This window comes from Athene cunicularia (assembly GCF_003259725.1).
Source record: "Athene cunicularia isolate RWA chromosome 21 unlocalized genomic scaffold, athCun1 chr21_part1, whole genome shotgun sequence".
In the NCBI taxonomy this organism is placed as follows: Eukaryota; Metazoa; Chordata; class Aves; order Strigiformes; family Strigidae; genus Athene; species Athene cunicularia.
The window spans coordinates 7,124,547-7,137,169 of NW_020799127.1; the positions used below are offsets into that span (position 1 = coordinate 7,124,547).

The 12,623-nt window shown below is 43.7% G+C and overlaps 1 protein-coding gene and 1 long non-coding RNA gene across 3 annotated transcripts in view; one reads left to right on the plus strand and one right to left on the minus strand.

Moving 5' to 3' along the window:
* SKI (SKI proto-oncogene) overlaps positions 1–2,194 on the plus strand; it is a 115,445-nt gene extending 113,251 nt beyond the window's left edge. For both annotated transcript variants that reach the window (XM_026862513.1, XM_026862514.1), the window contains one exon: positions 809–2,194. In XM_026862513.1, the coding sequence (XP_026718314.1) occupies positions 809–997 (189 nt within the window). In that variant the 3' untranslated portion in view covers positions 998–2,194. The remainder of the gene's footprint in view (positions 1–808) is intronic.
* On the minus strand, positions 1,156–5,713 carry LOC113487756. Its single transcript, XR_003399841.1, has 2 exons — positions 2,657–5,713; positions 1,156–2,135 (listed from the first exon to the last, which is right to left on the minus strand). It is a non-coding gene; the product is annotated as an uncharacterized LOC113487756 (long non-coding RNA).
* Positions 5,714–12,623: the final 6,910 nt, after the last annotated feature.

Here is a 12,623-nt window from a genome sequence, read left to right on the forward strand (position 1 = left end):
GAAAGAAAGCTTTCTACAGGCTTTATGTCTTTAATTTGGAGGGCACACAGGAAGGTTGTTGCTCACGTTGTGTTCATCACTCCTTAGTATTTTTGAGGAAACCACAATTCTCTAGACAGGCGTAGTCAGAGATGGCATTAGGCAACCATCAGCGGAAATCAGGGTATGAATGTCCTTGTGTGAGCAAAGTATTAGATGCTTCAATAGCTACTGAGTATCAGTGGGCTTTATGCTTTTTTCTTACTTGATACTGAGATCCAAAACCAGACGAGGCAGGGAGTTAGCCCTTATTTCAGCCCAAACCATAGTTTTCCTTTCCCTTGTTCAATAGCATCCCTTGAGAACTGCCCATCTTGCCCATTTGTGGCTAAAATTGTGTATTTTAAGTGAGTGCAGTTTTTCTGTTTACAGCTTGAATTGTGGGGCTTTTCTCTGCCTTCCTTAGCAGCAGAAAACAGGAAGATGGAGGAGCGAGGCCTTTGGGGAGGCTGAGGCCGCCCACGTGTCCTGATGCAGGGCGAGGGCAGGGACCTTCCAGGGCACCTGGTACACGTGGTTCTTTGGCTCCATTTGTGGGCAAAGTCACTGCACGCTCAGCCCCTTCAGTCCCCTCCTGCCCTCCCCGGAGCAGCTGCTTAGTGAGGAGGTGAAATGGTGCCATTAATTGTCACGGCCTCCCCTTGCCCTCTCCTTTGACAACCTTAGTGCTGGAAGTACACAGTTCTCCCTTTAACACTAAGTCTACAAAATCACCCTGGAGCCGAAATACTAAAATAGTTCATGATGTTTGTTCTGTGCTTTCCTCCAGATCGAGGACCTACAGGTGAAGCTCCAGCACGCGGAAGCTGACAGGGAGCAGCTCCGAGCTGACCTGATGCATGAAAGGGAGGCTCGGGAACACTTGGAAAAAGTAGTCAAGGAACTTCAGGAACAACTGTGGCCTAAATCAAGCAGTCAGCCCGGCAGCGAAAACACAGCGAGCAACATGGAGAACTAAAGCACCACCACCTCGTCTCGTACACACCCAGGCTGGCCTGTCTGCACAGTAAGGGAGGACGTGTGGGGTACGTGTGTAAGTGCATGTGTGAGTAGTTGTGTCTTGGCACACAGACCTAGGAATATGGATTCGTAGTAGTTGGAAGGCAAATGTTACTCGTTATAACAGAAGCACTGAATTACGCCTCTTTTTTTTTTTTCCCAGTCCATATAGCACAACGTCTTACTGTGCCTATAAAACACAAAGTGTTTATAAACAAAATACTTTTAAGTCCACAGCAAATTTTCTACTGGCAAACTCCAAGCAAGCAGCATCGTCCAACTAAAATCAGAGTCAAAGGCGAGCATGGCCGTGTTTTTATGTTGCCCTTCTGCCTGTTGGGACATTTTGGAATTTAAAAAACAAACAAACTTTTCTTATAAGCTATTTAAAATAATTCATTACACAGACTTGGTATTAAAAAATTAACAAGATTTTTATAATGAACCTTTAAAAGCAAAACAAAAGAAACCTTCGATGCACAATTTTTAAGGACTTGTTATAGGCGCTGGGATTCTCCACGTAGAAGCCCTCTGGTGATGATGCCATTTCATTAGCAGTTTTCCAGCCATCTAGGAAGCCATCACAGTTCTAAGCCCGTCACGTGGTTGTATGAATTTCCGAGTACTTTTCAAAGTTGATTTTTTTCCTTAGCAAGAATTATCTTCATTTCCTGTCCTGAACACAAGAAGAAAGGAAGATGCAGGATTGTAAAGGGGGGAGGGGAATAGGTATGCTTTAGAATTACAAACCCAGCCTTACAGACCCGTGTTTGCAACTCACACCATCTTTTCTAAAGACATCTTCATTAATTGATGTGTTCAAAAGACTGACTTCATCCAAGAGCACTTCAGCTTTAGGAAAAGACAGATGGAAATAAAAGAAGGAAATGGATGATCTGTTAAGTTGGTTGAGAAATAAAGCAGAAGACATACACGTTCTGAAGTCATTCTGAAATCTTACTTCAGCTTTCAGTTTTCTGGAAGACTCATCTTTGTTGCACCATCTTACCATAAATTCAGTATTTACCTGCTTTTATTATGAACTGTCAGTCAGGATTTCTGTGCCCAAGGAGAGTGCAACATCGCATTACCGGATACTACAGAAAAGAAAAAAACATTTTTGCTGCTGTGAATAAGCCTACATCGTTTTTTTTTTTTTTAAAGAAAAAAAAAACTTTTTTGTTTTTAAAAAGAGAAATTACTTTAATTTTGGGATCCAAGCCGCAGCCCTGGAATAAAAATGCAGCATGCCATCACGTTGTCTTATTGTTGGTGTTGTTGTTGTTGTGTTTTTAAAAAAAAAAAAAACAAAAAAACAAAAAAACCCAAAAAACAAACTGCACTTTGTCAGAATCTTACTCGGCATTTTATTCCATATTTCTAAAGTTTACAAGTTGAGCATTCTAGAGCCCACCCTGCCTGGCAGCCGGGACACGGAGGTTTGTGCAGGAGGAGGGTGCAGCGGGGAGCGGCTCCCCCCGCGGAGCAGAGCGGAGCGCAGCACCGCACCGCGGGGGCTCCGCAGAGACCCTCCCGCCAGCGCTTCACCAGTAAAGTTGGTGCTTTCCGGAACAAAACAAAACAAAAAATAAAGTTATTTTCACCCACAAACACTCACCTCTTGTACACTCAAGCTTATCAGCATGAAGTGAAAATTTGATCTGGGGCTGTAGATGTGCCTTCCAGCTCATTTTTCCTCTCAGCATCTTATATAGGCAATGCTGACACTTTTTTTTTTTTTAACCTTAAAGAATAAAAAGAAAAAAAAAAAAAGAAAACCCTATGCATCGTCATACACAGAAGTTATTCTAAACGAAGAAACATATTTCCAGTAATCTTTATTTGCTTTTGGACATTAATGCAAACTATGTAAGCTTAAAAATTATTTCCCAGTAGACAGAAAGCGGCTTCCAATCCTAAAATTATAGTATTTACTTACAGTACATTAGAGAGATTTTTTTTTTTTTTTTTTTTTTTAAACAAGAGCTGTTTGCTTGAAACCATTATAATAACCATTATAATAACTGTGAGCATTAACAGAGAAGTTCATATATATGTTTTAGGTACAAAAAGAAGAAATATGAAAGGAGTAGAATTACTGGGACAATGTCAAACTGTTGGGAGCAAGAAACAGTGACACCAAGTAAATGACATGAAACTGTCCGTTCCTGCAGGGGCTTGCCCTTGTGTTTGGGATGCTGGAGACTGAGTCTAGGTGCAGCTCTCCTCTTCTAAAGTGCAATGCAAAAGGAATTTTGATTATGCTTAAGCAGGTTTTTTTAATGTGGTTTGTTTTTTTTTTTTTTGCTTCTTTGTATGGTTTTTTTTTTCTGCGATTATTAAATCATATGCATGGAATTAAAATCTCTGCCATACGTATACTCATTAATGGGCATTATTACTGTCTTATGTAAAGGGTTTATTTTGTTATGCGGTATGCATAAAAATGTTCTCAGCCTTATGATTTCCAGATCTGTGTTATTCACTTATTTCTTCAAGGGAAACTAAATCATTTTAGCCATAGTTGATCATTGTGCATTTCAGAGTCTCATGTGCTACGCTTCACTGCCATGTTAAGAAATTACACATAGAACAAATGTATTCCCACCCCCACTGCCAGCTGCCTGGCAGCTTTTTACTTTCTACACTTTGTTTGGGTTTTTCCCCCTGATCTTTGGTGGTGTCTCTCCCCTTAGGACTCACCAGAAACCAGCAGCACGGCCACCCCGCTCTGCTCTCCGAGGCAGAGCAGCCCCTTACCCACAGCACGTGACCTAGTTCTTCTTTCTTGCGTGTCTGGGGAAGGTACCGAGGCACCAGCGCAGCTTCTTCCGTGCACAGGGCACTTTTATCCTCCAAAATTAGTGAAATCTGCATTTATTTTTTTTTCCCCAAGGAAAAACAGAACCGTTAATAATCTTACCAATAGTCTTGTCAACCAACCAGCGCCTCCTGCGCTTCACACGTAAATGGGATGAGATTCACAAGACAGAAATCTCCAAAATAAAGTTACAAAACCACGGTTTCCCCTTCTGCCACACATTCCGGTAATTCTGTCAGGTGTCACGTGTGACAAATTCACTTGACACTGTCTGAGGTTAACACTCAGTCATGTTTGAACCTTGGGAGGGAAAACTTCCTCGTAAAAATGTTTCTGTAAATTAAGGTGTAAAGTCTGTAAGATTAAATAAGGTGCAAGACGACTGGGAACAACGTTCTACACCAGCAGTTAATCAGCAGGAGAAGTTTACAGGATCAGAGTCTACCTTAAATAAAATGTATTTAGGAAGGACAAAATTAACCATAAAATCCTCATTTCTGCGGAATACACAATTTATTTCCAATTCGGAGTTCCCATGCAGGTATTTTTAAAATTGCCAGGGGATGGCCACAGAGACACTAATTCTACAAAACGGCCGTCAAAATGGTGGGAAGCTTCAGAGCAAAAAAATGTCACGAAGGTGCTTACGGTGAGGGAGTTCTGTGTGTAATTTCTGTGCGCAGGTCGTCAGCAACCCCCGTGCGGGGAACGGCTTCTCCTTCGGCTTCCCGCCGAGTCCCGGCCCCGGCCCCCAGCGTAGGAGCTGTAGTGTCACATCTTCTCATTTCATCTGCTCTTTAGTTTCCTTTAAGAAGTTAAAAGGGAGAAGAGGTGTTTCATACAGGCTGTTGACTCTCCCTGTACTTAAAAATATATTACTTAATACTTGTATATTCAGTTTAATTACTCATTGTTTCTATTACTGAAAGAAGACTTAACGAAGGGAAAAAAAAAACCAACAGCAATAACATTCATATCTATGGAGCAGCTAACTAGTATACATAATATTCTGCTTTTCAAACAGAACTAGCCAATGTAAAAAAAAAGTTAAAAGTAAATTCAACATGTAAATACTTTTTTTCATTTTACACTGTTGTATTATAAGTGTATATGGTGTTTACTTTTTCAAAACTCTTTCTTACCTGGTAGTTGTCTTGTTTTATGAGTTGTGTTTTTAACTAAGAAGAACCTTTGCTGTCTGTTAGGAAAAACAAAACAAAATCTTTTTGCAAGTTTTAAATGTGGGTTAACCTTTCTCCATCATTTGCATTTTATTTGTCCTTATTTTCACTGTAAAGTATTTTATTACCAAAAGGTTGATTCTCTTTCCATTCTGCCCTCTCATCAGTCCATGTGTTTTAGAGAGAAGTTTTTTGTTGGTTGGGTTGTTGTTTTATTTTGGTTTTGTTTTTTTTTTTTTTAATCAAAAGAACTCACAGAAATGACATTTTTTCAATTGAAGAAAAATAAATCTTTACATTTATAATAGCCAATAGCATTTCAGCACATTTTTGTTATCCTGGTCTCTCCTATGCTGCTGCTAATGACAATATTATGACTTACTCTACTATTCTAGAACTATTTTTATGTAAGTAATGTATGCTTTCTTGTTTATAAATGCCTGATTTAAAAAAAAATAAGAAAAAAGCTTGGCATATTTATCTATTTCGCTGTGTACCTTGATAGTCCTTTTCCACCCCCTTTTCCACATCCCCTCCCCTTGAAGCAGATAATATTGTAAAATAAAGGACTTTATGAGATTATGTATGAAAATAGCTATGCTTATATACCACAGTGACTGAATGTACAGTGTATAGACGCATTACCTAAAATAAAATTGTTTGTCCAGAAAAAAAATAACTCGCTATGGCACGTTTGTTGAGTTTTCTGTGGCCCAATCCTTCAGGCAGGCAAACAGAGACCTACAGGTGCTCCTGTTTGAAACAGCAGGACTTGTCAGATTTAAGTTAAACACCATGAACTTGGAGAAGCCGCTCTGCCCGCAGGGACACGCGGGAGCGACGCCCTCGCTGCCTCGCCTTCTCCTCCCGGGTCGCACACGTGAAGGTGCCTGAAGCCCCACCACGGGTAACAGCAGCGGCGGCAGAAAACGCCGCCTTAGGCCAGTGCTGGGAGGGAAGTCCAGCCTCAGAGTCAGACTAGGGAGGTGCTCCTGGGCAGGCGGCCCGGTGACCCTCCGGAAGGGTCAGAGATGGGCGACGCCGCTCAGGCCGCCACGGCACGGCACAGCCGGGAGCCAACGGGCCGCGGGAGAGAGAGAGAGTTACAGGCGGGTTTACTGCACACGCCTCCAAGGGGGGTTCATAAAGCATCTCCAAGCCCATCTCCAGTTGTGAGATCAGGTAACTTACCCACACCCCCATCCGCTCACAGACACCCCTGCTGATAACGAGCCCCTTTGTCTATAGGTGGAAGTAGCATTAAAGTCTCTCAGATGTCGGTGGGAAGCTCAGGTTTCCTGCCCCGTTTTTTCTGGTGTCCCAAAGCCAAACCCTCTGGGACACACCAAAAACCCCACCAACAGCCCCTTGTTCCTGGGCAGCCCAGCACTCAGCCTCTCTGCGGCATCATTTCAGCAGACCCTCCCTTTCAGGTCTGCACGTGACAATTTTGGAAGGAAAAACGGAATTTAATTGCAAACGACGCCCAGCACTTTGTGGGGAAATTCTAACAACGGAGTGAAATTTCAATAGCGAGAATTCTAGGCATATAAAAGTTTGCATCAGGTCAGAGAAAAAGAAATACAAGAGGGGGGGAAAATGTAAAAAGCAGAAGATGGAAACATATGTTAAAGTAATTCTCTCATGGTTTTCTGAGAAATGGCTGCAGAATTTCCACAGCTCTGGTACATTTCTTAACATGCCCTTGTAAAACAGTGGAAAAGCCAGAGAATGATCGAACAGCTTCAAAAACCCAAACTCCACTTGCTCTCAGTGACTCAGAGCAGCCCTGCTCTCCACAGGGCCGCTCTATTTCCTGTCCTACCACCTGGGTATTAGCAGCGGGCAAAGCCAAGCTGAGCTGCCGTCTCTTTCTCCGAGAAGGTGAAACCTTGTGCAACCCTCCTGGCCCGTCCCGCTGACACGAAGCCATCGCTCTTCGCTGCCGACACCTAACCCTAACCCTAACCCTAACCTAAAGGAGTTCCTGGCACCTTTCTCTGGGGCTCTGATCCCTTCGGTCGCCTGTGAAAGCAGCACTCGGTACCAAACCCACTTCTACCCCTCTGTGACTCCAGAGGACACTTCGGAGTGTTGGGAATCAGAGATCACTTCATTCTCCTGCGCCCAACAAGTGAGAAAATTGAAAAAAAAAACCAACCAACAAACAAAACCAAAACAAATTGGTGCATTTGCTGGAAATGAAAAGACGTGTAGAAGCCACAGTGGCCCAGGAAGTGTCGTGGGGAGCAATTTGGTTTTGGAGCAAAAGATTCCCATAACAGCTTGATGACAAAAACTTCCCTTGGAAAAAATGAGAGTAATAAGATGATGACAAAGGGTTAACAGTTAACTTCACACACACACTCTAAGTAACATCTCGACACAATTAACTTGAAAGCGCACAAAGAGCCGTGGAAGGACTGTCATGGGCCAACCGACCCGAATTCAGAACCAAGGCCGAGTCAGGTCCTGGAGGTCACAAGAAGTGAACAGAGATTCGGACCCTGCAAACACTTCCCCTGCGGCCAGGCAAGGGCACAGAGCCCACGTCAAAAGGGCGTGTGCCTCCCGCATGTCTCCAGCCTTGACAGGTGGGATGCAACCGCATCAGTAATCCCCGCCCCCAAATGACCAGCAGCAAAATGATTTTTTCACCCATTTTGGGGACCAAGTAGAATCAGAAAGCTTTTAGGTCTAAACGCAGGTCCAGATCCTCCACTTGTAAAAAGATCCTTGTACCCCCTTATACAATTCATGCGCATCCTTTCACTTGTAAATCTCTGTTATTTTGGTTTCTCAAATTAAAAACAAAAGTTCAAATAGCTTTCCTCAACTGACAATTATCTTCTGTAGTTGAAGTACACAGCTGACAAACCTTTTAAGTTTTCTGATACAGTTAAGCAATACACTTCAAGTAACTTTGTTCCACAGATTTTCTACACAAAAAATAGGTCTGAAGAGACCAGATTGCCAGCTACTTTCAGGAAGACCAGCTGTATTTCTGTCAGCACATAACATCGATGTTTTCTCTGAAATTTTTAGTATCTTTGGAAATACCCCATTTTGGAGAAAAATGGCTTTAAAGAAAGGAAGATGTTGTCATATCACAGGGGGCAGGAGTCACACTCCTAGCTCTTTAAAGAATTCACCAGCTCATTTTCTTATGATGAGAGTTGAATTCAATTGGAGGAATAATTCCTTCAATTAGGAACACGGGGAAAAACTTCCAACTTCATCTACCCTTCCACAGCAAATCCATAAATTAACCCAAATTCACACAAATACAGATCCTACTACCCCTACACTGATAAAAGAACACTTCAAAATCATTATGCAGGGAGACAAAGACAAGATACAGATTTTTCCAGACCACAAAAACGGCTGCCAGCAGACTCGACACCCAGTGCTGGAGCCGCAGCCGCAGGCCAAGGTTTGGTAGGAGCAGCCCTTCCCGGCAGGAGGGGGCCATGACCCCCAAGAACGGGGCGTAGCTTTGCCGCTCAGACAGAACTGCCTCCGTATCGGCCCTGCCTTGCTGTCAGTTGCCAACGCAGGTAAGGAGGCCGTAGCGCTTCCAGAGCTTTCGAAAGGATTTAGGAGTAAACCTTTTTGGTTTAGTTTCTTTCTAAAGTTAGCTGAGGCTAACTTGGAAACAAGGCTTGGCCTCACACATGGAAATCTCTGATGCCTGCATCCAGCTCTCCGCTAGGACTGGACACCTTCCTTATTCTTGGACTAGCCCTCCTCAGCTATCCCAAATTTCTCTGGCTACTCTGTATTCTAGAAGCTTTCATTTAACTGACCTAGATTACAAGCACAAACACACAAAGAAAAGAGGTTTTTTTTTTTCATTTGCCTCCACCACCACGTCGAACTCAGTCAAGCCTTTCAGATGGGAGACGTGTACTTGAGGTGCCACAGGAGTTATGGGTAAATTTCGGCAAAACTTGAAAAGACCCATAAAATTACAATGTATTTTTGGTTGCGGGTTTTTTTGGTGGTGGTGTTTTGTTTTTGGTTTGTTTTTTTTTTTTTTTCTAACTGGCTTATACATAACTCCAAGAATCACACAAAAAAATCCCAGAGCTTCTAATTTGCCAGCTACAGCTGTGTATCAAGGACGCCGGTTTAATTTGACATTGTAAATTAGGTGTTCAGAAGTGGTTTGTGACTCTGAACAGACAGCTGGGGACACAGAGAGGAGCTGTATTTTCCAAAGGCATGAAGTCAGGTGCCCGTCAGAGAGTTTCTTACTGGGCAGCAAGAAACTGAGATGTCCAAAACACTCATAAAATGCTTTTGTTCTGCTCCATTTTTCTCACCTTTTCTGGATTTTTTTTGACAGTCTTTCTTTTGGCAACCCACCTCCACTGAGGCAGCTGCAGTTCAGGCACAGGTCACCGCTCCCTCCTGCCTTCCCCAGCCCTCACCCGAGATGCCCGGCCCATTGCACAGCCCGGCCGCGCAGGACAACGGCTCCTTACAACACCGGGCAAGTCACAGATCGTGACAACCGGAAAGCAAAGCAAAGCAGTTTCTTTGGCATTGCTTGTTCAACAATTAAACAAAGAGTTAATGAAGAACTGTTGGTCTGCTTTGAGGACATAGATCCATAGAAATTCTTATTGCCTGACGCGCTCTGTTAAACCACACAGCACTTGTGACTGTTCGAGGAACCTGCCTGTGTCCAGAGCAGCACCTTGCACTGAAGAGATGAGCCACTTCTCCTGGCGTTACTTCTTGGTGACTGACTTCTCATGCTACTCCTGTTACAGAAACAGGATATAAAACCAGATTTGGATTGATGGGTCTTAATAGCAGAGGCTGAAAACATCTGTCACCAAGGCGCTCTGAGTGCAACAACACACATTGGTAGGAAAGACCAGCCAAGCTCCTTGTGTTTACGATTAAGGGGGGGAAAATCCTAGTTACTCTGCCAGAATGATTTTAATTTACTTAATACAAGAACCAAAATACTAGGAATCAGACCGGAACCTACTCAGTTGAATACTTTTGAGTACCTCCAAAACCAAAAGGGCATTCACCTCGTCACTACACTGAGGACTGGCACGGTGTTTCCTCCTTCCACATCCTCAGAGGAAGCTATGTGAAGGGAACAGCACCGGAGGAAATATTTTTGCATATACTGGCTGTCAAGTTGTTTAAAATATATGTTGTATATTGCAAGAAGTCCTACAGGTAAGTTCACTACTGGTCAATCAACTGGTTATAACCTATTTTGACCATCCCAACAAACTTTCATTCAAACAGGAACAACAAAGAATGAGGGGGAAAAAAAAAAAAAAGCTTGAGCTGAACTCAGAGTATCAATTGATCTCAAATTATTTTTATTGTGCTCGGGAAGAACGGATCCCTGGATTTTTGGCTGGGGACTGGGCTACAGCTTACTGAGCTGGGCCGATTCTTTGGCCATTCCGATTCCCCGTAGGAGCTTGCCCGAGGTGCTCAGGTAACGTACAGAGAAACCTGACTCATGGAACTCTCAGCTTAATTTCACAAAGTAGAAATAGTTAAAGAGTCTAATAGAGGCCCCAGCCCCCTCTGCGCTCAGTTCTCTACACACACAGTGAGCTACCTTCCACTCCCACCCCAACAAACTTTCATTCAAACAGAACAACAAAGAACAGAGGGGGAATCAACAGCGAAGTGAGCTGAAGTGACCCAAGCTCCTAGCTGCTGGAGATCAGAAATAAAATTAAAATTTCCTGAGGCCTGAAGTAAAGAGTCTTCATGTCTTATTCAACAGCTTATGTTATTCAGCCACTAGGAAAAAAAAAAACAAAACCAACAAAATAAAACCAAAAACACAAACCCAAAACCACACACACACACACTTAGAGCTGCTCACTCTGAACGTGGTACGCACGCCGTACATTAAAATGCTTGTGTGGAGCCCAACTGGAAGAGACGGCTACAAAATACCAAAACCAGGATTCAGCAGCAGCTCAGTGCTGCACCCCCGTTTCCATTCTCTTGCAGGCAGCACTCCTTATTTGTACCTCACAGACGGAGCAAGGGGAAGACTTGCACGCACGTAGCGGAGTAGAGGTTCAACAGGGATATTCGGCAGGAGCGGTGGGAGCCCTCGTTACTGCCCATGGTATCCAAGCCACACTTTTTACGTGCTCCCACGTTCGTTCGACTGAAAGGGTATTAAAGAAATACATCTTGGCAGATCTGCGAGGAAGGGGTAAAGCTTGCGGGAGACGATAGGAACTAGGGAAGCAGTAAAAACCCAGGAGTGTCAGAGTTAATGATGATATGTGAGTAATCCAGTTATAAAGGCGCTGTCAGTAGGAAGAGAGCACAAATATAATAAAACACAGCTGTATGACGTACACTCCAGTGGAATTTTTATTAGATGGCTTATGTGCACTTTAAGTATACCTGACTGCAATGCAAATTCCCACACACTTTTAATTGGGAGGGGAAAAAAAAAAGTTTCCACAGATCTCTGCGCTGAACGGATTTAGTTGAATTATTCTACACAGTATCTACGGGTTTTCTGGCTCATCTCTTTCGAATTTACTTTTGTATTTGTTTTCTGCTGAGTCAGCTCCCTAATCTGGAGCCTTGAGAATTTTGTGCTTTTTAAGTACCTCCCCAGAGCCTGTTCTGGCCCAGCTATCCGAGTGGCCCTTCTGCCACTTAATTCTCAGTGACCCCTCTTGTATCTCCCATCTATATGAACTGTAGGAGAAAAACCCCACAGGACAAGGGGAAGCCTGTATGGGTCAAAGGAAAATGAGGTTTTACTGCCTCAAAGGAGGCCAGATTTGTTCCAAAACCTGCTCATTTCTGTAAACACCATAAAGCCCCTAAGCTTGCCTGATCATCATTATTTTGGGAAGAAATCTTTACCAGCAGAAATTTATAAACCCAGTTCACCTACTTGTTGTTCTGAGTTCATGAAACAAAGAGTGGCTACACGTGCTGTCAGCAGGACTTGAGCTGCAGCGAGGCCTTTATCGGCTAGTTGTTAAAAATGGCTTTAACCCCCTACCTTCACGTGGCCAAGGTACAAACCCAAGTACTACACAACGCATTAACAAGGCTGTTGGCCACGCAGACCACAGGCAAGACCGATCCAACCAGTACAAATGCATCTTTCTTGCAGCATCCCGAGTGACCACCTCCCTACTGTTGTCTGCATGGATCATTGTTCGTGTTCGTACACCGAGTAGGAAGCACCTACCGAACTCCTCCACAGATGTACTGGTGGCCTTCGCAAGGTCGACTGGGGGCCCAGGAAGGGAAAGTGGCATCTTGCAGAGGGCGATACTGTTAAACACTCCCAAGTCTAGCTCCTGGACTGCGACATTGCTTTGCAAAATGAGTAACCAGCTCGAGGTGCAGAAGTCAGACATACTTTACTTACCTCCCCAACCCAAAGTGAAGTGAGAAGCAGATACACTAATAACAGCAAAACACCAAAACCCACAGCAACGTGCTACCTCGCATGTTAAAACCCCCACCCAAAACCTCTGTAGGCATCGCCCTGCCCCTGAACTCAAGGCCCACGGACCATCACGAGACCTCAGCGCTGGATTCCGTGCGAC